The sequence below is a fragment of the Schistocerca cancellata genome, chromosome 3 (assembly GCF_023864275.1).
Source record: "Schistocerca cancellata isolate TAMUIC-IGC-003103 chromosome 3, iqSchCanc2.1, whole genome shotgun sequence".
NCBI lineage: Eukaryota > Metazoa > Arthropoda > Insecta > Orthoptera > Acrididae > Schistocerca > Schistocerca cancellata.
The window spans coordinates 48,958,655-48,982,292 of NC_064628.1; the positions used below are offsets into that span (position 1 = coordinate 48,958,655).

The following is a 23,638-nucleotide window of genomic DNA, read 5'->3' on the forward strand; positions in this document are numbered from 1 at the left end:
TCAGCAGAGAAAACTTTGAAAATGGATTGGAAGCAATATAGCTCGCAGCCAGACACAGTGGGTACATCACACATACAGTACAGTGACTTGATGACAAAATCAAAACACAGCTAAAGAAAAATTAAAACAGATAGAGGGCACAAGCACCCCAAATCTTCACAATCAGTACAGTCACTACAGTACACACAAACATACAGAAGACAAACACGAACGACTGGACAACAAATTAATGTACATACACAGTTCAACACACAGGATGGCAAACATACTGAAGAAACAAGGATCACACAAAGCATGCAAACAACAAAAACTTTCTAGTCACATTTACTCACACACTATAAAAACCAGATAAGTACCATAGAGCTGGGCTGGCAAATAATGTATACCAATTAGAATGTCAAATTTACAAGTCAGTGTATCTGGGAATGACAAATGGAAATTTCAAAACTAGATACAAATAACATATAAGAAGGTGGAAGTATGAAAATAGCAATTCCACCTTCACAAAACAAACAAAGCATAAACATGGACCATTCAACAAGGAACAAAATGTTAAAGTTATCAGAATGAACAGTCACAACAGGAAACTCTCAACATTATAGGAAAATTTTCACATTCAAAGAATCCTAGCAAAGATCAAAATAGTAACAAATGACTTAATTAATATAAGTAACAACTCACTGATCAAGTGATAACAAATTGGGATTAGAACATTACCAGGCTAAATAGCAACTCACTCAATCTCCTTTCTTCTGACAATTCCTTCCACATTAAAAGTGTGTGCATGCATATGCATGCACGCACACACACACACACACACACACACACACACACACACACACACACACACACAGAGAGAGAGAGAGAGAGAGAGAGAGAGAGAGAGAGAGAGAGCGCATCTCCCACCATGCACAATAACAAATGCACTTACATAACAAACACATGAATATCAAACTGCATACAGACACCTCAGCACAAACAAAAAAGACTGATAAACACACAAACACATGTTTTTAAAAAACACACAAAGAAAGTGAAGTGGTCATGTGAAATGTATTAAAAAAATCCGGAAAACTGGACATCTTGATGTATGCAGTGTCGTGCCCTGAGAGGGAGTAAGAAGGATGGCTGTAAGCGTGATAGAAGAGCTTACCTCGTGCGGTGGAATTCACTGAGGTTAACTGGTGGTTGGCCACCAGCTGGTTCTCTGACCTCGGCTGAAAAGCAAGCTTTGAGTGACGCAGAGCACAAAATTCTGTAGGATTGCTCAAGGAAAAGGGTAGAAGTGGCTAACTATTGATATGCACTACTACTGGAAGGTTTGACGATTCTGCCCTGTGCATGGCTGATCATGTGGTTAATGCATGATGCCCTCTGTATATAATACACATGGAATTTTCTAGCCTTACATCTTTGGACCCTGCAAACTGAGAGGCTAGTCATGTGCCGCTGTTGCACATTGTAGGCTCATTATCCAGTTCAAATATTAGCTTGCATCTTCTGGAGTCAGCGCAAGTGCCCAGCTGCTTCTCGGTCAAGAACTACTTCTTAAACTGAATTAATGGATTGGTTGAAATGTTTCTTACATTTGCAACAGCAGGACAATGAGATACAATTCCAAGGAGATTCATATGTGACAGTAAAATATCTTAGGTGGTACCAAACAGTAACAATAACCTTATGAAACTTGTGTTCCAAAAAGTTCTTTGTTATCTAGCAAAAGACAATGGTGAAAAAGCTGTAAAGTAGAAAAACATCTGGAAACATTATATAACATGTTTATTGCATTCATACAACAAATATGTATTACAGGCCACCTATGATGCTTTGTTAGCTAAAAGAAGTTAAACATCCATAGCATAAAAACAAACAACCTTTCATATAGTTGCTTAGACAGACATCTCCAAGAAGGTAACAGTGATAATAATGTGATTCAGTTTCTCCACTCCTGGAAGTTGCTCAGCCACAAAGGGCTGATCCTTTGTGATCAGTCAGTGGGTGGGGTGGCGAGTCAGGGGGTGGCGAGTGACTCTTTGTTGTTATTCTATTCCCTGTTCTCAATTGCAGCTCATTTTTTATTCCCCTCACATAGAATATGTATATCTCATATGAGGTGGTGTCATGCCCTTCTACCTTATTAATACATTCTGTTCAACTATTTCATTACTCTCTCACTAGGGTTGTATCGCCGAAATTGTCAGGTGGTCCTTGTATGCTGCACACCCTAAGATTGCAGGGAACTCCTGAACACTTTGCACATAAACTGAGGACTATTATCCAATAGAATGACCTCCTATTGCTTGTCAGAGACAAGTTGTGGCCAAGTGAGTTTGTGACGGGCTTGCTACCAAGAGCAACATACTGTCCTCTCTGTGTAGGTCAACACATGGCTATCTCACTTGTGCCCCATGCACTGTACAAATGTCTTTGTTGCAAATGAGTACAGACTGAGTTACACTGTTGCAAAATGCATTTCTGAATAATGACACTTAATTGGAGCCATAATTCCTACTGCATCAAATCTAGGTGAAGCCTGTATGAATAGGCATATTTTTATTAAGTGAAATGAAACAAAATTGTTTAATTATATTGTGTAGGGGAAAAACAACTATATAATGCAAACAGTAGGTGTAGTTGTCATGCTACAAGATCTTTATTTTTATGCACAACAGTTCATAATTATTTATAGGGAACCACTTTTAACAGGTGTCTGATCTTAGGAAAGAAGAAAATTTCATTTTTAACTCTCATACATTAAAAGTCCGTTCCCTGTCTCAGAACATGATTAGGAAAAAAACATAGTAAAGTAAAAGTGAAAATTATACACATTAAGTAACTACCTGTAGGCATAATGAAAAAAAAAATTATGTCATCCTTGAGCAAAAATGTTATTATGCAGTTTTTTATTTTATCTTTTATATTTATTTTATTGGCATTTTGCTGGAAACAGTACAGTCATTACAGCTGCTTGTTAAAGTTAATGAAGACAGTTAAATTTTATGTATACCGATATTTTACATCTATAAAAATTATAAATGGCAGTATTTCTAATATAATTGGATAAAAAATCTACTCACCAAGTAGCAGAATGAGGAAATATATATGAAATTTAAGGAAATGTGCAAGCTGTCGGAGCCAATGGCTCCTCCTGCTGGCAGAAGGGTTGAAATGGAAGGAAGAGGGATGAAGAAAAAGAACTGGTGGGGTCAGAACCCCAGGTCAGGGGAGACTTGCCAGGCAGAATGAGAAGGAAAGACTGAATGTTGGGGACAGTACAGGTTGAGATTTGAAAACCCAAGAGTTTGGAGGTGGAAGATAGGGTAATAAGCAAGATGGATTACTGACAAAACACCGTGTAAAACTTAATAAGAGCAGAAATTGTATTAGATGTGGTAGACAGGTGGATGTGAGGGGTGAGAAAAAATGGACGGGTCAGAAAATACAATGTATATAAAACTGAAAGACAGTAAAGAAAGGAATAGTTACTGAAAAGAAATGTTGAGACTGAAGAAATTAATGTAAATTAAGACCAGGTGGTGAGAATCTAGGACTTGTTGTAACACCAATTCCCACCAGTGGAGTTCTAAGAAACTGATGTCAGAGGAAAATCCAGGTGGTGAAACAAGCACCAAGGTCATGGCTGTCGTGTAGAGCATGCTCTGCAATAGGATACTGTGCTGCAATTATACCTCCTCTGTCCATGCCCATTAATCCTAACTGTTAACTTGCTGGTACTCGTACTGAATGGACTTTTATTTTGGTATGACTCCACTGTTTACATAACAGCTGGTACACAACGTGTGCTGTTTCACAGATGGCTCTCCCTTTGATTTTTGAGTTTGCTAACAACTATAATTAACCTGGAAGGGTTTTAGGAAACTAGTAGTTTTTACCACAGGTTTTTGTGTTGCCTTAATAGAAATCTCGTTTTGTGTAATTGCTTCAATTCTAATTGGAAATCACCAACTTTTTAACTAAACAGATTAAAAGATAATAAGTGGGATTAACGTAAAGTTACTAGTTTACTGCCTTATAATACAATGTACCAGCTAAAATACAGCCCCACTATGAACGCTGTTCTTGAACACAGGATGAATTGGTTGATGTTCGTCAGCAGCTGGAAATCACCCTGACTACTGTCAAAAGAATGGCAGCTGCTTTGAATTGGTGCGTTGGAAGAGTTCCTGAGAGTCGTGTACCTGTGATACCTGTACCATTGGTACTTCAAGTACTATCCTCTCCCATGGATCACATCTCCTCTGCTGAAAGTACAGGATCTGTCATAACTCGTCCACTTGACTGTGAGTGGCGTGTCAATGGTAGATCAACGAGTCCTGTACAGGGTGGAGGGGGACCAGGGAGGATGCAGGGTGCTGTACTGATCTTCCTAACCAACAAGTTTGGGGTGCTATCTGTCTCTGGAAGTGAAAATGAGCCAGTTTGACCCACTTCATCTGTTGTGGGAAAACCTGTTTTGTCCGGTGTCAGAAGGAGGCAAATGCAAAAGGGTAGGGGTCTATTAATCATCGGCAGTTCAAACGTATGGCGAATGATGGTGCCCTTTAGGGAAATGGCAGCAAGGGACAGGAAAGGACACCAGGTGCACTCAGTGTGCATGCGTGGGGGCCTCATTCAACATGTTGAAGAGGCTATTCCAACAGCCATTGAGGAACAGTGTACAAACAACTGCAAATTTTGGCACATGTTGGAATGAATGGTCCCTGTTATCTGGGATCCAAGATCATTCTTGAGTCATTTCAACAAAGACTGAGACCAGCCTTGCACATGGAGTTTCAACAAAGCTCACAATTTGCAGCATTGTCCCCAGAACTGATTGTGGCCCTCTGGCTCTGAGTTGAGTGGAAGGACTGAACCAGAGACTTCAAAAGTTCTGTGACAAGCCAGGCTACGATTCTTGGACTTGCACCATAGGGTTGAAAACTGTAGGGCCCCCTAAATGGGTCAGGTGTGCACTACACATAAGAGGCTGCTAGTCAGATAGATAACTACGTGTGGGGTGTACACAAGGGTTTTTTAGATTAGGCAACTCTCCATCCAATCTACATGATGAAGGCTGTAGGAAACCCTAAAGTATTAGTGTAAGATCGAAAGAAATGCCTCCCACTGACGGGAGTATTAAAATTCTAATGATAAACTTCCGAAGCATTCACAACAAAGAGCCAGAGTTTGAAGCGCTCGTGAAAAGCAGTGAAGCTCGCATAATACTAGGCACAGAAAATTGGTTGAAACCTGAAATAGATACCAGTGAGACTTCTGGGGAAAATCTGAGTGTATTTTGAAGGAATAGGCAAATGGTAAATGGCGGTGGTATATTTGTCACAGTAGACAAGAAACTCAAATCCACCAAGGTAGAAATTGGGCAAGACCCAGTATCGGGGTAGGCATAAAGTGATAATTGGATTCTTCTATCACCCGCCAGACTATTCTCTTGAAGTAACCAGAAAATTAGAGAAAACCAAAGTTTACTTGTATGTAAGTTTCCCAAGCATACTGTAATCATTGGTGAAGACTTTATCATCCAGAAATTAATTTGGAAAATTACAGTTTTGTTAGTGATGGACGTCATAAGACATCCTCTGAAACATTAGTGAATGGCTTCTCTGAAAACTACCTAGAACAGATAGTTAGGAACCCAGCTCTTGATGGAAATGTATTGGGTCTAATGGCAACAAATTGACCTGACCTCTTTGAGGATGTCCACATCACAGCTGATGTCCACATCACAGCTGGTATCAGTGGCCATGATGCAGTTGTGGCAACAATGAACAACTAAAACAAGCGGAAAGATATATATGTTCAGTAAACTAAGTAAAAAAATCTGTCGTGTCATATCTCGTGAGGAACTTGAAACTTTCAGCAGAGGGCAGGAGCATGTAGAGGAACTCTGCCTCAAGTTTAAAAGAATAGTTGACTGTGCACTGGATAAATATTTATGCAGTAAAATGGTTCATAATAGGAGGGAACCTCCATGGTATACAGTCACTGTAAAGAAACTTCTAAAGAAACAGAGATTAGTGTGTAATAAGTGTAAAACAAAGTGTAGGGCTATAGATGGAGAGATGCTGAACGAAACATATTTGGCTGTCAAGAGAGCAATGTGTGATGCCTTCAGTGACTGCTGTATCAGAATATTTACAAGTGATCTTTCTCAAATTGTGGTAGTATGTAAAGGCTGTTAGTGGCACCAAAGTTAGTGTCCAATCTCTAGTGAGTGACACGGGAACTGAAATTGAGGGTTGTTATTGTTGTTGTGGTCTTCAGTCCAGAGACTGGTTGGATGCAGCTCTCCCTACTACTCTATCCTGTGCAAACTTCTTCATCTCCAAGTACCTACTGCAACTGGCATCCTTCTGAATCTGCTTAATGTATTCATCTCTTGGTCTCCCTCTACAATTTATCCCCTCTACGCTCCCGTACAATACTAAATTGGTGATCCCTTGATGCCTCAGAGCATGTCCTACCAATCGATCCCTTCTCCTAGTCACATTGTGCCACAAATTCCTCTTCTTCTCAATTCTACTCGGTACGTCCTCATTAGTTACACGATATACCCATCTAATCTTCAGCATTCTTCTGTAGCACCACATTTTGAAAGCTTCTATTCTCTTCTTGTCCAAACTACGTATTACCCATGTTTCACTTCCATACATTGCTACACTCCGTACAAATACTTTCAGAAACGACTTCCTGACACTTAAATCAATACTCGATGTTAACAAATTTCTCTTCTTCAGAAACGCTTTCCTTGCCATTGCCAGTCTGCATTTTATAACCTCTCTACTTCGACCATCATCAGATATTTTGCTCCCCAAATAGCAAAACTCAGTTACTACTTTAAGTATCTCATTTCCTAATCTAATTCCCTCAGCATCACCCGATTTAATTTGACTACATTCCATTATCCTCATTTTGCTTTTGTTGATGTTCATATTATATCCTCCTTTCAAGACACTGTCCATTCCATTCAACTGCTCTTCCAGGTCCTTTGTTGTCTCTGACAGAATTACAATGTTGTCGGCAAACCTCGAAGTTTTTATTTCTTCTCCATGGATTTTAATTCCTACCCCAAATTTTTCTTTTGTTTCCTTTACTGCTTGCTCAATATATAGATTGAGTAATGTCGGGGATAGGCTACAACCCTGTCTCACTCCCTTCCCAACCACTGATTCCTGTTCATATCCTTCAACTCATAACCACCATCTGGTTTCTGTACAAGTTGTAAATAGCCTTTTGCTCCCTATATTTGACCCCTGCCACCTTTAGAATTTGAAAGAGAGTATTCCAGTCAGCATTGTCAAAAGCTTTCTCTAAGTATACAAATGCAAGAAATGTAGGCTTGTCTTTCCTTAATCTATCTTCTAAGATAAGTCGTAGGGTCAGTATTGCCTTATGTGTTTCAACATTTCTACAGAATCCAAACAGATCTTCCCCAAGGGTGGCTTCTACCAGTTTTTTCATTTGTCTGTAAAGAATGCGTGTTAGTATTTTGCAACCGTGACTTATTAAATTGATAGTTCAGTAATTGTCACACCTGTCAACACCTGCTTTCTCTGAAATTGGAATTATTACAGTCTTCTTGAAGTCTGAGGGTACTTTGCCTGTCTGATACATATTGCTCACCAGATGGTAGAGTTTTGTCATGGCTGGCTCTCCCAAGGCTATCAGTAGTTCTAATGGAATGTTGTCTACTTCCAGGACCTTGTTTTGACTGAGGTCTTTCAGTCCTCTGTCAAACTCTTCACACAGTATCCATATCTCCCATTTCATCTTCATCTCCACAAACTGAGGGTAGCAAAGCAAAAGCTGATATGCTTGACTCTATTTCCAAATGTTCCTTTACAAAGGAAAACCTAGGAGAATTGCCCCAATTTAATTGCCGTACCACTGAAAAGATGGATGAAATAAGTATTAATGTCAGTGGTATTGAGAAAGATCTGAAGTCATAAATTTGATCAAAGCTCCAGGGACTGATGGAATCCCCATCAGATTCTACTCTGAATTTCTGGCTCAGTTAGCTCCTTCTCTAACTATAATCTATCATGGATCCCTCAAAGAAAAACATTGCCCAGTTCTTGGGAAAGGCACAGGTCACACCCATCTACAAGAAGGGTAGTAAAAGTGATCCACAAAACTACCATCCAATATCCTTGATGTCGATTTGTTGTAGAATCTTAGAACATATTCTGAGTAGAATCTTTATCTGATCTCAAACGTAATCAGGTGTCTTGAACAGAATGACCTCCTCAATGCCAACCAACATGGATTTCGAGAACATCAGTCATGTGAAACCCAACTTGCACTTTTCTCACATGACATACTGAAAGCTTTAGATCAAGGCAATCAGGTAGATGCTGTATATCTTGATTTCTGAAAAGCATTTGACTCAGTACCACACCTAAGCTTATTGTCATTTGTATGATCAAATGGGGTATCAAGTGAAATTTGTGACTGTATTGAGGACTTTTTGGTAGGGAGTACACAACCTGTTATCTTGTATGGAGAGTCATCGTCAGATGTAGAAGTAACTTTGGGTGTGCCCCAGGCAAGTGTGTTGGGACCCTTGCTGTTTGTTTTGTATATTAATGACTTTGCAGACTATGTTAATAGTAAAATCAGGCTTTTTGCAAATGACGTACTTATCTATAGTGAAGTACTGTCTGAAAGAATCTGCATAAATATTCAGTTAGATCTTGATAAGCTTTCAAAGTGGTTCAGTGGTTGGCAACTTGCTTTAAATGTTCAAAAATGTAAAATTTTGCACTTCACAGAATGAAAAAACATAGTATCCTGTGACTAATGTCAGTGAGTCGCAGTTGCAATCGACCAACTCATATAAATATCTGGGTCTAACACTTTGTAGGAATATAAAGTAGAATGGTCACATAGGTTCAGTTGTGGTTAAAGCAGGCGGCAGACTTCAGTTTATTGGTAGCACACTGGGAAAGTGCAAGCAATCTACAAAGGAGACTGCTTACAAATCAGTAAATCAGTTGTGTGACTGGTTCTAGAATATTGCTGAAGGGTGTGGTACCTTTACAGGATAGGACTAATAGGGCATAGAGAACTTATATGGAGAAGGGCAGCACGTATGGTCACAGGTTTTGTTTAATCCGTGGGAGAGAGTCGCAGAGATACTGAAGGCGCTAGCTTGAAGACTTTTGAAGGTAGATGTAAACTATCTCGAGAAAGTCTATTAACGAAGTTTCAAGAACTGTCTTAAGTGGTTACTCTAGGAGTCTACTACAACCCCCTATGTATTGCTCACATAGGGATCATGAAGATACGATTAGAATAATTACTCAACACACAGAGACATTCAAACAATCATTCTTCCTGTGCTCCATACCTGAATGGAAGAGGAAGAAACCCCAATATATGGTACAGTGGGATGTACCATTTGCCGTGCAGCTCACAGTGGTTTGCAGAGTATAGATATAGATATATGTTTTGCCAGTTACAGGGCTGATATAGGTGGTGATAGGAGGTTCATAGGGCAAGTCTTACAGTGAAGATGCTCGCAGTCGTAGGAACAATAGGGTATGGAAATAGGGTGGAGAAGGAGCATAGGATATGACCAGGATATTCCAGAATATGTGGAGTGTTGGAGTGAGGAAAAGCTATTCTAAGTGTGGTGGACAAAATATCACGCAGAGTGCACCTTGTTTCAGGGTCTGATTGTAGGAGGTCATAGCCTTGTCAAAGTAGCTGATTAATACATTCAAGAGCAGCATAATACTGAGTGACAAGAGACATATTTCTAAGCAGGTTTTTTGAAGGGTCAGCAGCACTACTCTTCATCTTCTTTCTAAGATCCATAAACCCAATTACCCTAGCCATCCCAAAATTGCTGTCTTCTAAGCACCCACTAAACATATATCTGCCTTAGTTGATCAACACCTGCAACCTATAGTACAAAGTATTTGATCAGGCAAACATCTGCAACTGAAGAACATATTAATAGAATAAAAAATCTGCATCAGTTGTGAGTAATTTTTTAGTTGTTGCATGACTGGTTTGTAAGCATAAAGCTTTATCATCAGTTGTCACCAAATAATTATGTTAACATAAATGTGTAGCACTTGGGCCATCCAGTCATGGCGGGTCCCACCCTCGTCAAATTAATGCATAGGAGTGTAAGATCAGCAACTGCGACACTCGCCTCGATGGTGTGTCATGGAAGTGACCCTTTTCATGGATTTCTTCTAGGGACTATCCAGGAATCCACAAGCCTTCAGCCCCTCGTTAGGTTTAGATACATTGATGACATCTTTGCCATAAGGACTCATGGTGAGACTGACCTGTTTAAATGTTTGGAATCCCTAAATACATTCTCATGATTAAATTTCACGTGGTCCTACCCCAAAACCCATGATGTTGACCTCTCAGCAAGTGTCAGCTGCACACTTCTTTTCATATTAAACCTACTAACAAGTAACAGTACCTATATTTTGACAATAGCCAGACTAACTTTTAGTTCCTGAAAAAAAGGGGATGGGGGACAACAGCCTTTTCAGTAGTTGCAGCATTAACAGTCTGCATGATGGGTGCATGATTGACTGATCTGGTCTGGTAACTCTAGCCAACATGGCACTGCTATTGTGGTACTGAAAATGGCTGAAAATAGGGGGAACCTATAGCTGTAATTTTTTGCTGCAAGGGTATGCACCTCTACTGTATGGCTTAATGATGATGGCATCCTCCAGGGTAAAATAGTTCTCCATTCAGATCTCCAGATGGGGGCTACTCAAGGGGACAGTGTCATCAAGAGTGTGGAACATTAGGTCCCTTAGTGGGTCGGTAGGTTATGTGTTTCACAAAGGGAAATGTGCAGGTTGAAGTTAGAAATTGTGGGAATTAGTGAAGTGCAGTGGCAGAGAGAACAGGACTTTTGGTCATATAGTACTGGGTTATCAACACAAAATATGACCAAGATAATGCAGGAATAGGCCTAATAACCTAATAACGGGTAAGAAAATAGAAATGCAGTTAAGCTAATATGAACAGCATAGTGAACACATTATTATAGCCAAGGGAGACATGAAGCCAACGCTAATCTCAGTAGTACAAGTTTATACGACAACTATCTCTGTAAATGATGAAGAGATTGGAAGAATGTATGATGAGGTAAAGAAAATTATTCAGCTAGTTACAGGAGATAACACTTTAATTGTGTTGGGTGATTTGGGGTTAGGTAGTAGGAATAGGAAGAGAAGAAAAAAATAGTAGGAGGACATGGCCTGGTGGAAAGGAATGAAAAAGGACGCCACCTGGTAGAATTTTGCACAGTTATTAGACATTTCCAGATGGAGATATGGACGCTGACCATAATTCATTTGTTATGAACTGCAGAGTAAAACTGAAGAAATTGCAAAAAGATAGGAAATTAAGGAGGTGGGACCTGGAAAAGTTGAATGTACCAGAGATTTTTGGGAGTTTCAGAGGGAGAATTATGCAATGCTGGACTGAAATGAGGGAAAGGAATATGATAGAAACTGATTGGGTAGCTTTGATGGATGAAACAGATAAGGCAGCAGAGGATCAAATAGATAGAGAGACAAGGCCTTATAGAAATCCTTCAATAGCTAAGGAACTATTAAATTTAATTGATGAAAGCATAAAATTTAAAAATGTAGCAAATGAAGCTGTCAAAGGGGAATAAATACGTGTAAAACATTTGGTTGACAGAAAATGAAAGATGGCTAGCAGGAATGGGTAGAGGAATAATGCAAGGATATAGAACCATGCATAACTAGAGGAAAGATGGACGCTCTCTGTAGGAAGATAAAAGAGACCTTTGGAGAAGAGAGAAGTGACTGTACGGATATCAAGAGCTCAGATGGCAAGCCAGCACTAAGCAAAGAAGGGAAAGCTGAAAGGTGGAAGAAATATATAGAGGAACTATATAAAGGGAACAAAATTGAGGACAGTATTACATAAAGAGAAAAGGAAATAGGCAAAGCTGAGATAGGTGATATGTTACTGGAGAAAAATTTGAAGGACCTAAGTAGATACAAGGCTCCTGGAGTTGGCGACATTTCTTCAGAATTATTGAGAACCTTGGGAGAGCAACCATGACAAAATTATTTCACCTGATGTGTGAGATACTGCATATGAGACACAGGAATTACCCTCTGACCTCAAGAAGGATGTAACATTTCCAATTCCATAAAAGGCAGTTGTTTGTACTATCAAACCTTCAGTTTAATATTCATGGTTGCAAAATATTGACATCAGTTATTTACAGAAGAATGGAAAAACTTGAAGAGGCCAATCCTGGGGAAGATCAGTTTGGATACAAGAGAAATACAGACCCTACAATTTAAATAAGAAGATAGGTTGAAGATAGACAAACCTATGCTTGTAGCATTTGTAAGTTTTGAAGGTAGCAGGGTGAAACACAGGGCCTGAAAAGTTATTTACCACATGTGCAGAAACCAGACTGCAGTTACAAGAGCTGAAGAACGTGAAAGGGAAGCAATAGTTGATTAAGGAGTAATGCAAGGTTGGGACCTATCTCAAATGTTGTTCAATCTTTACACTGAGCAAACTTTGATGGAAACCAAGGAGAAATTTGGAAAGGGAGTTAATGTTCAGGAAGAAAAAACAAAAACATTGTGAGTTGGTAATGACATAAATCTGTGGAGAAGGCAAAATGATGCTCTGTTGAATTAGGGGAGAAGGAGTTAATGATACAGCTTGACTGAAAGTAGGGATCAGTTGAGAGGACACATCCTGAAGCGTCGAGGAATTATCATTTTGGTAAATGAGGGAACTGTGGGGCATACAAATTGTAGAGAGAGAGACGAGGGCTTGAATATGGTAAGTAGGTTCAAATGGATGCAAGTTGTTGTAGCTACACAGAGATGAAGAAGCTTACACAGAATAGACTAGCATGGAAAGCTGCATCAAACCAGTCATCAGACTGAACACCACAACAACACTGTAATATTGTGTTTTCATTACTTTGTCATTATCATAGCAGAGGGAATACTGAGAAGTGTTTGAGCTTTAGATTCTAGATTCTTGTTAGCTGAAATTATCGGTGTGATGAAGAGGGTCAGCATGCAGAGTTCATCAGTTAATATGTTGACTGATGAGAAATGTAAATGCATGCATATAATTTTCATTGGTACTTTACATTTTGTCACTGAAGAGAGTTTAGCATTGTTCTTTGCTTTCACTTACAAAGATTTGAATGTCTATAATTGTTACTTTATTTCTGTATTTATTTCCAAGTCAGTGATTAAGTAAGTGAATAATACTGCAATTTATAAATGAGAATTTATTTCATTTCATTTTGGCAGTTTTATCTGGCAAAGGAAAATTAGCTGCAAAATCATAACCAATCTTGTTATGCTCCTCAGGTGGGTCCAGACCATCTTTTCTACATGGGCCGGCATGATAGAATGACAAAACGATGGGGACACCGATTAGACTTGTTACTGATAGAAACTACAGCAACAAGGCTGACCTCTGGTGCAATATGTTGTGCAGTATTAGTGGATTCCAGTCTCATCTTGGCTGTTTCTGAATGTGTTGACTGCTCTCAACTGCGAAAGCACCTTATGGACGTCTTACCTGTGGATCATGTTCCTGATGTTGTTGTTGAACTTAAGAAGTTTCCTCTCACAAGACATGGTAATTTATTCCAACATTTCCTACATCTTGGGAAAAAAACGTGTTATTTCCTTATCCTTATACAGCTAGCTTATATGAGGCATGTTTTTTAAGTAAGTACCGTTTTGAAATTAAAAAACGACGTGCTAAGATATCCCAATAATTTTATTTTTACATTAAAGCCTGTACCTTAATCTACTTTTCTACATAATTTCCGTCAATATTGAGGCACTTGTCATAATGTTGTACCAGGTTTTGAATACCCTCCTCATAGAAGTCTGCCGCCTGACTTGTTAACCACTGCTTGTGTCTTGTGTGTATGGATGGATATGTGTGTGTGTGCGAGTGTATACCTGTCCTTTTTTCCCCCTAAGGTAAGTCTTTCCGCTCCCGGGATTGGAATGACTCCTTACCCTCTCCCTTAAAACCCATATCCTTTTGTCTTTCCTTCTCCTTCCCTCTTTCCTGACGAGGCAACCGTTGGTTGCGAAAGCTAGAGTTTTGTGTGTATGTTTGTGTTTATTTGTGTGTCTATCGACCTGCCAGCGCTTTTGTTGGGTAAGTCTCATCATCTTTCTTTTTAAATATATTTTTCCCACGTGGAATGTTTCCCTCTATATATATATATATATATATATATATATATATATATATATATATAAATAATCACACACACACACACACACACACACACACACACACACACACAATCGGAGCAACTCACACACATGACTGCAGCCTCTGGCAGCTGAAGCCACCAAGCAGTATTGGTATGTCTCTTACAGGATCACGCGAAGTGCCATTTGCGAATTTGCTTTTATCTCATCTGTCATTGCAAATCTTTTTCCTTTCAATGGTGTTTTCAACTTTGGAAATAAAAAAAAAAGTCCGCAGAGGCCAGGTCTGGAGAGTACAGAGGATGAGACAGCACAGTGGTTTCATTTTTTGTGCAATAGTCATGCACCAACAGGGATGAATGTGCAGGTGAGTTATTGTGACACAAGAACCATGAATTGTCTTGCCACATTTCAGGCCATTTCCTTCACACATTTTCTGACAGGCATTGGAACACATCCAGATAGTACCATCGATTAACAGTTTGTCACTGTGGCATGAATTCATGATGAACTAATCCTTCAAAGACAAAGAAAACTATCAGCATGGCTTTGACATGTGACCTGACCTGATGAGCTTTTTTTTTATCTTGTAAAAACTTTCCCAACCCATTGTGAAAACTGAACCTTGGTCTCAACATCATAACCATAGACCCATGTCTCATCACCAGCAGTGGTTCTGTTAAGGGTCATTTCCTTCTCATTTGCACAGTCCTAAAGCTCTTCACAGAGTGCAAGGCGAATGTCTTTCTGGTCTTGACTCATGAGCCGTGGGACAATCTTGGTGGCAACATAATGCATTTCAAGATGTTGTGTCAGGACTTCATGACATGATCCAACTGAAATGTTATGTTCTTGTGCAATCTCTTCAACAGTGAGTCTTCTACTGGCACATGATTTCATTGACATTGCTGACAATTGGTAGACACCAAAGGGCATCGTGAATGGGGGCCGTCTTTAACTTCCTCCGGCCATTTTTAAACTGTTTGAATCATTCGTAACACTGAGTTTGGCTTAAGTACTCATCACTGTAGGCTTTCTGCATCATTTGGTGTGTTTCTGGAAAGGGTTTCTTGAGTTTCACGCAAATTTAACGCAGATACATTGCTCCTCTAACTCTGCCATCTCAAAATTCGCAAACTGTGTGACACAACATTCTACTAAATACAGCACTGAACAATAACTAACAGACATACAACAGTGAAACTTCCAGCAGTTACACATTAAACACAGGTGTTTGCAGGGATTCCAACCACATTTCACTCCAACACACCATTGGCATGAAATTATGAAAGTTCTCGAAATTTTTTTAACAGACCTGTTACATCAGTGAAAGTGTCCGCAGTGAGATCAAGTCACCATAAAGGTGAATGGTGGACACATCCCACAATAACATCTACTAATAGCTGTCTGGATACTTCTGATAAGTTAGTGTATGTGTATCTGAACTGCATTCTACTTGCAGTTTCTTACATCATCTTATCCCCTCACTGCCCAGTGTGGAAAAACTGCACTATAACAGTTTAATTTAGTTCCCTCAGATCTTCATCGAGGTGTTTCCTTATATGCAGGAAAAACAATTTTGATCTAGTGTAATTAAGTAGGCAAGAGATTTTTGTGTCTAAAGACACCAGATTAATGAGAAATTATCTGCTGTTTAATGCTTTTCTCAATTCACTGAATAAATGGGGTTTCCATCACACTATATTTTGGCAGTGACACCTGCTTGCCATTTTTATATTTCTGTAACAACTTTTTACAACAAAATGTTATCTTTTGGTGCAGAATATTGCCTATCAGAGCTGCAGTCTGAAGGTGGGACAGACAATTGACAGCTATCCAACATACGTACACAACAAAAAATTATTATCCTTTTTGCTACAGCTGCATTAATGCTTTTCAAGCTATCCACTGTGTTCTTGGATGCTGATCAATAAAATTACACCTGTACACTTTTCAATGTATCCTGTAATTTTAACAGTATAGTCTGTGCACAATATTTGTATACAGAAAGGAGTAACATTTTTGCAGGACCTGCTACAAAAGAGATTCTTGAAATTCTAATAGCAGTTCTTCATTTTCTGTACAATTACATTTTTCTGGGGTATCTTATTGAAGTTCATAGTGCAGTTCAGTGGTGCTTGTATACCATCTATACAAAAACTATCAAAAATTGTTCTACTTTGAATCTTTTCAATCCTCTTCACACATCCTGTCCCATGAAGGATTTCAGACAGATGTTTTCCTGTAAATGAAACACATCAGCTTCATATAAACGAGTATATCTCCTTAATAGAAAAGCTAAGCTTCCCCTCAGACCTCTTATAAATTGCTGCATTATGATTACAATTCTCATTCATAGGGCCATTCCATTGTTAATTCCTAAAATCAATCACAGTCAGGTTCTCAAACATTGTAGCTGATTAGTGATTTATTTTTGGCTTCTTAATTGTAATTTTGACCATTTTTATTTCTTTTTTCCTAATTTGCTCATGCACTTTTGAGAATATGTTTTATGTTATAAATTACAGCTTCTCCCAACTGTTATACAGCATGGGAACTTGTACAAAAACACCTTAATTTTACATTTCTGTCAATTAATAGTTAATATTATATTAATTTCCTTTGTAACATTTCAGGAAAAGTGGATGTTCCTTCTGTCCAGTCTTGTGTTGTGTCATTAGTCCACAGTGAACAAGATTTTAGGAAGAAAACCTCTGAAGGAACACTGAAAACACTGTGGTCTGAATTACTGAATGAAGAACCATCATCAGGGGGCTTTTTGGAAGAAGGTGGATCATCCATACTTGCTCTTCAGCTTTTCTCTCTCTTGGAATTACATCTAGGTCGTCACCCTCCTGCCTCTCTATTGCCTGCTCTTCTTACTGGAAGAGGTGCTACATTCAGAGAATGTGTGGACATTTTGGATAACGGTAAGACTATAAAGTAATAAAATTAGAATCTTTCTTATGTATGATTCTTGGATAGAGTTACTGAAATTTTATATGTATACTACTGGTAATACCTCTAAGAGAATGTCATTTAAGTGTCTTTTCGGTTACCAGAATGCATAAACTGCCCATATAATATGTTTTTATCAAGGTTTTGGTTTGCTTTTATTTGCTGAACAGTAACAAGACTGAGGAAACAGTCACTTTTCATAGACACTAAGAATGAAAGATTGCCAGTGAAAGACCTCATAAAACAAGGTAAAAGTACCTCTGGATGCTTCACTGGGTGGGGATTTAAACAATGCAACACTTTTTTTTTTTTTTTTTTTTTTTTTTTGTCCGTAGCTGACTATCATTTTCCAAGTTTTGTTTTACTACATCTAGTATAAATAATGAAGTGAATAAAAATTAATTGTTTCATTCTTACTTTGCAGATCAGACATAATGTCATTTTCCGATTGTAACATATTTTCTTATTACAATTAGATAGACAGTAACTAAATTGACCTTTATTTTAAAAAAATAAAAAAAAAACCATGATGACTGCTGTTGGATGTTACAGGGTATAGCCTTTCTTTAAAAATATCTTCGGCTCACATTTAGTCATCTTTCCATTGACAAAAGTGATTATTTTTCCTCTGTTGCTCATTTTCTATCTTTGATTGTTTCACATTATGGAGAGCTTAACATCACTATTTACTTATGTTGAAATCCTAGTGATAAAATTATACTTTGTAAGAGTGTAAATAGCTTTTTAACAATCTTGTTAACGTGTTATATAATAGATCACAATGATGCAATGCTAAACGCTAGAACTGTATTCAGCATGATGGTAGTTCAAAACCTGTCTAGCTGTCTAGGTTTAGCTTCTCTGTGATTTCCCTAAATTGCTTAAGGTGAGTGTAGGATATTTCCTTTGAGAGGATACTGCTGGATACCTTAACCATCTTTCCCCCAAGTGAGATTGTGCTCCATCTTTAATTAACTTTTCATTAACCATATTCTTTGTTCCTTGACATAACGCATTTATTCGAGCATTTACTGTCAAAATGATTCCAAATTGCATTACTGTAGCACTGAACTTGAATGGGACGTATGTAGTTAGTACTGAAAGTAGACTTTGAAGGAAATTTTATGATTTGAACTCAAGTGGCGTACAGTGTGATGTGTAACATACACTTTGAGTAGTTGTGTATGTGTAGATAATATCTGCATTGGATCTGTCAATCAAAGTCTACGTTACCATTTTGCTAATTTTTGTAAATAAATATGGTTACTGTTCTAAAAGTTCTTGTGGTTCAGCTATTCTGTACCACAGCAATGTACAAACTTGAATTCATCGTACTACTTCTTCCTGTGGGTGCTGCTGAAGGAAAACTCTTCATTACTCAGCTTTACTGTACTATCATTTTACTCCTTTCTTCTATGATTCTTGTGTATTTGAACAACCCAAGTCAAACAAATGACAGATCGATGTTACAATAATGTTCTAAATAATGACAATCATGTAACTCAACATACACTGAAGCAGTTCAAGCAATATCTACCATGAGAATAAGTCAGTTCAAAGAGCGTCTTCATTTGTTCTGGCCCTTGACAATGTCAGTGACCCTCTTGCTCCGAGGAGATCACCACACATTCCATATCCACCACTTGTCATCCATAGCCAATAACTTTTTCTCCATATGCTGTGGGTTTTGGCTGATGCATGTTCATATATAGTCCGCACTTTCTGTATACACAGATGTTTGCGTGTGCACAGTGACCTTTTTTTTCCCCTTGTTATGCTGCACCAAGTTAACACAGAACATGACCACCGTTTTCAGTTAAAACTTCCGGGCTGAGAGGCCGTGGTCGATGTGAAAAATTTCCACCTAATGTTTCGTCTCCATCTGCGGGAGACATCGTCTGAGGTCGTCTGGCTACTGCTACTGATGCACCAGGTACTCTCGCATTTATAGAGCACCACCATTTGTCACGTGATGCCGATGGTATGCCTGTCTTTGGAAGTTGTCATCATTCTCAATTAAGAGTAATCAATTGTCATTCTGCTGGCGCAATGTCGACATCCATATTTTGTCAAACTTTAAAACTTCCACTTTTCTATTAAAATTATTATGGTGTTTGTGAATCTCTATTGCTTCTCTATACATGCATGCATGATAATGGGATGTTCATGCTAGAACACTTGTCTCATTAAATTTAATTTCGTGGTTCCCATCTCGAAAAACATACTCAGCTACGGTCGATTTTTCGATGTGTCCTAAGCGACAGTTTCTTTTATGTATGGCTAAGTGGGTGTTTACACTTCTTTTCGTTGTTCCAATATATACTTGTCCACAACTGCGTGGAATTTTGTATACCCAGGTGTTGCTAGGGCCTCTTTTGCAGTTCTTAAATATTCCCAGGGGTAAGATAGATACTGCCTACAGGAAAATTAAAGAGACCTTTGGAGAAAAGAGAACCACTTGCATGAATATGAAGAGCTCAGATTGAAACCCAGTTCCAAGCAAAGGAGGGAAAGCAGAAAGGGTGATGTTCTTAAGGACAATATTATAGAAATGGAAGAGAATGTAGATGAAGATGAAGTGGGAGATATGATACTGCGTGAAGAGTTTGATAGAGCACTGAAAGACCTAAGTCGAATCAAGGCCCCGGGAGTAGACAACATTCCATTAGAACTACTGACGGCCTTGGGAGAGCCAGTCCTGACAAAACTCTACCATCTGGTGAGCAAGATGTATGACATAGGCGAAATACCCTCAGACTTCAAGAAGAATATAATAATTCCAATCCCAAAGAAAGCAGGTGTTGTCAGATGTGAAAATTACCGAACTATCAGTTTAACAAGCCACTGCTGCAAAATACTAACACGAATTCCTTACAGATGAATGGAAAAACTGGTAGAAGCCGACCTCGGGGAAGATCAGTTTGGATTCCGTAGAAATGTTGGAACACGTGAGGCAATACTGACTCTACGACTTACCTTAGAAAATAGATTAAGAAAAGGCAAGCCTACATTTCTCGCATTTGTATACTTAGGGAAAGCTTTTGACAATGCTGACTGGAATACTCTCTTTCAAATTCTAAAGGTGGCAGGGGTCAAATATAGGGAGCAAAAGGCTATTTACAACTTGTACAGAAACCAGATGGTGGTTATGAGTGGAAGGATATGAACAGGAATCAGTGGTTGGGAAGGGAGTGAGACAGGGTTGTAGCCTATCCCCGACATTATTCAATCTATATATTGAGCAAGCAGTAAAAGAAACAAAAGAAAAATTTGGGGTAGGAATTAAAATCCATGGAGAAGAAATAAAAACTTCGAGGTTTGCCGACAACATTGTAATTCTGTCAGAGACAACAAAGGACCTGGAAGAGCAGTTGAATGGAATGGACAGTGTCTTGAAAGGAGGATATAATATGAACATCAACAAAAGCAAAACGAGAATAATGGAATGTAGTCAAATTAAGTCGGGTGATGCTGCGGGAATTAGATTAGGAAATGAGGCGCTTAAAGTAGTAAATGAGTATTGCTATTTGGGGAGCAAAATAACTGATGGGTGGTCGAAGTAGAGAGGATATAAAATGTAGACTGGCAATGGCAAGGAAAACATTTCTGAAGAAGAGAAATTTATTAACATCAAGTATAGATTTAAGTGTCAGGAAGTTGTTTCTGAAAGTATTTGTATGGAGTGTAGCTATGTATGGAAGTGAAACATGGACAATAAATAGTTTAGACAAGAAAAGAATAGAAGCTTTCAAAATGTGGTGCTACAGAAGAATGCTGAAGATTAGATAGGTAGACCACACAACTAATGAGGAGGTATTGAAGAGAATTAGAGAGAAGAGAAATTTGTGGCACAACTTGACTAGAAGAAGGGATCGGTTGGTAGGGCTTATTCTGAGGCATCAAGGGATCACCAATTTAGTATTGGAGGGCAGCGTGGAGAGTAAAAATAGCAGAGGGGGACCAAGAGATGAATACACTAAACAGATTCAGAAGGATGTAGGTGCTGGGAGATGAAGAAGCTTGCACAGGATAGAGTAGCATGGAGAGCTGCATCAAACCAGTCTCTGGACTGAAGACCATAACAACAAATATTCCTTAATCTTCTTGGTGGGTTTGAATATTGTTTCGATCCCATACTTGGCCAGAACTTTCCCGATACTGTCCGTGACTTTATTAATGAATGGCAGGAAAACTTTTCCAGTAGGTGGCCATTGTTGCTCTGGACTTGTGGCTTCTTTTCTTCTTTGATGGAGGGCTCAATCAATTTCCTTGCTGGTATATCCATTTTTCATGAAGGCTGACTGTAAGTGATTAAGTTCATCGTGCAAGTAAGCCGGCTCACAGATGTTGTTAGCTCTGTCCACCAAGGTTTTCGTGACACCTCTTTATTGCCTAGGATGATGGTTTGGTTCCTTGGGGAGGTATTGATCCATGTGAGTGTTCTTTCTATATACCTTGTGGCCCAATGCCCCATCCACCTGTTTAATTACTGACACATCCAGGAAATTGAGTTGACCGTTGCTCTCTTTCTCCATCGTATACTGTATCTTCGGGTTAATACTGTTCAGATGCACCAAGAAGACATCCAGCTCTTCTTCACCCTGAGTCTACACTACAAATGTGTCATCAGCATAGCGGTACCATTTAGCTGGCTTTTTTCTGGCAGTCTGCAGCACTTTCTGTTTGAAGATCTCCATAAATAAATTGGCAACGGCTGGGCTGAGAGGGCTTCTCATCGCCACTCCGTTGATCTGTTCGTAAAACTCGTTGTTGTACTGGAAATAATTTGTTGCCAGGCAGCGTTTAAATAAAGCCACTATGTCAGTCGGAAAAATATCTGATATATATGAAATTGCTTCATTTACAGGCACCACGGTAAACAATGACACTACATCAAAGCTCACAAGAATGTCACTTGGGCTGACATTAATCTCCCTCAGTTTTTCAAGTTTTTAATGTAACTGTCCGTTCTGCCAATGTATGGTTGCAGCAAGCAGGCAAGATATCTGGCTGCCTCTTGTGTTGGAGATCCCATAGCACTTACAATCAGTCTCAATGGGACCTGTGGTTTATGTACCTTTGGGAGTCCATATAGTCTGGGTGGATAAGCTTCCGGATGCAGAGTTGTTTTTATCATCCAAAGAAGGAGAAGATTGTTTTACCAGTTTATTGGTATTTCTTAAAATTTTGGTTGTAGGATCCTTCTGAAGCTTTTTATACATAGTGGGATCCAAAAGGTCACTTAATTATTATCTAAGAATATAAGTGCTATGTTGTTATACTATTAATACAATTCAAACATAAAGTCCGCAACACCATTAGTGCATGTTTCATCAGTTTATGGAAAAGAGTTTATTGAGTTCTTTTGTTGAGAATTAATGTATACATTAGATTATTATATTACTCCTTTACAATTACATGTACTGTCTTTTATGTTACATCATTCAGTATATTTCTTGTAGACTTCTCATGTAAATTCTACTACAGTAGTTAGTTTACATTTGACATAAATCTCTTGTATACATCTGATGTTTAGTGCCTTGCACTCACCATAATATGCTTTAGGTAATTTAGAATATAGATAATTAGGGAAGTCCTTGGTTCACTTTACATTCACCTATAACTGTATACACTGCAATCTCAAAAGTTTTATGATATAAATACATTAAATCATCTCTGTACATCTTGATCCAGGTACATTCCTATACCGTAATGAGAGTTCTTCATTTACGTGACCAATTATCACTAGAAAGTCTTTCATTAGTTTCACAAATAACAAATTAATACCTGTCTGTGGGTAGATACTGAACAGTCTTTATTTATTTATTTATCAGTGTAAATGCCCCAAATACATTCCCTAACATTCAGTGTAAACGTGCAGCCCATTTCATTCTGATGTACATGACCCATGGTATAAACCACCTTCCCATGGGTTTGCCTTCCCATTTCTACTTACTTCAGTCCTGGGTGCACTTCACCTTATATTACACATTGTGTGCACAGTATCTAATTCTGTTACATTGTAACATAATGTGAAGAACTTTCTTTATTGTACCTAGATACCAACCTATATCCTTTGCCATTCCAATTTTATTGGCTTTTTAGTCTTATACTGTATTATGTATATCCAAGCTCACTACCTCAAAATTAATTCAGTAACTTCGACTCTACAGGCTATAGGTTTGCTTATCGTAGCTATATAGAAATATTTTTCCCGAAAATACTGAAGTTTATTTTACATTCCTTCTACAACAATTACACTCTCATGAATATTCACAAGGGTAGTTTTTTGATGTTGGTGTTTTCATCACTCATTCTCTGATTATCTGTTATTACTCTGCTGCAAATTAATATGTCATTTCCTTTACCATTGTCATTTTTGTGTCTCATTTTCCTCCCTCAAAAGCTTGATGCATATAAACTGT

The 23,638-nt window shown here is 38.5% G+C and overlaps 1 protein-coding gene across 2 annotated transcripts in view; it reads left to right on the forward strand.

Moving 5' to 3' along the window:
• LOC126176933 (beta-alanine-activating enzyme) overlaps positions 1-23,638 on the forward strand; it is a 178,095-nt gene that overhangs the window by 77,185 nt on the left and 77,272 nt on the right. For both annotated transcript variants that reach the window (XM_049924124.1, XM_049924125.1), the window contains exons 6-7: positions 13,386-13,659; positions 16,892-17,185. In XM_049924124.1, coding sequence (XP_049780081.1) covers positions 13,386-13,659; positions 16,892-17,185 — 568 coding nt within the window. The remainder of the gene's footprint in view (positions 1-13,385; positions 13,660-16,891; positions 17,186-23,638) is intronic.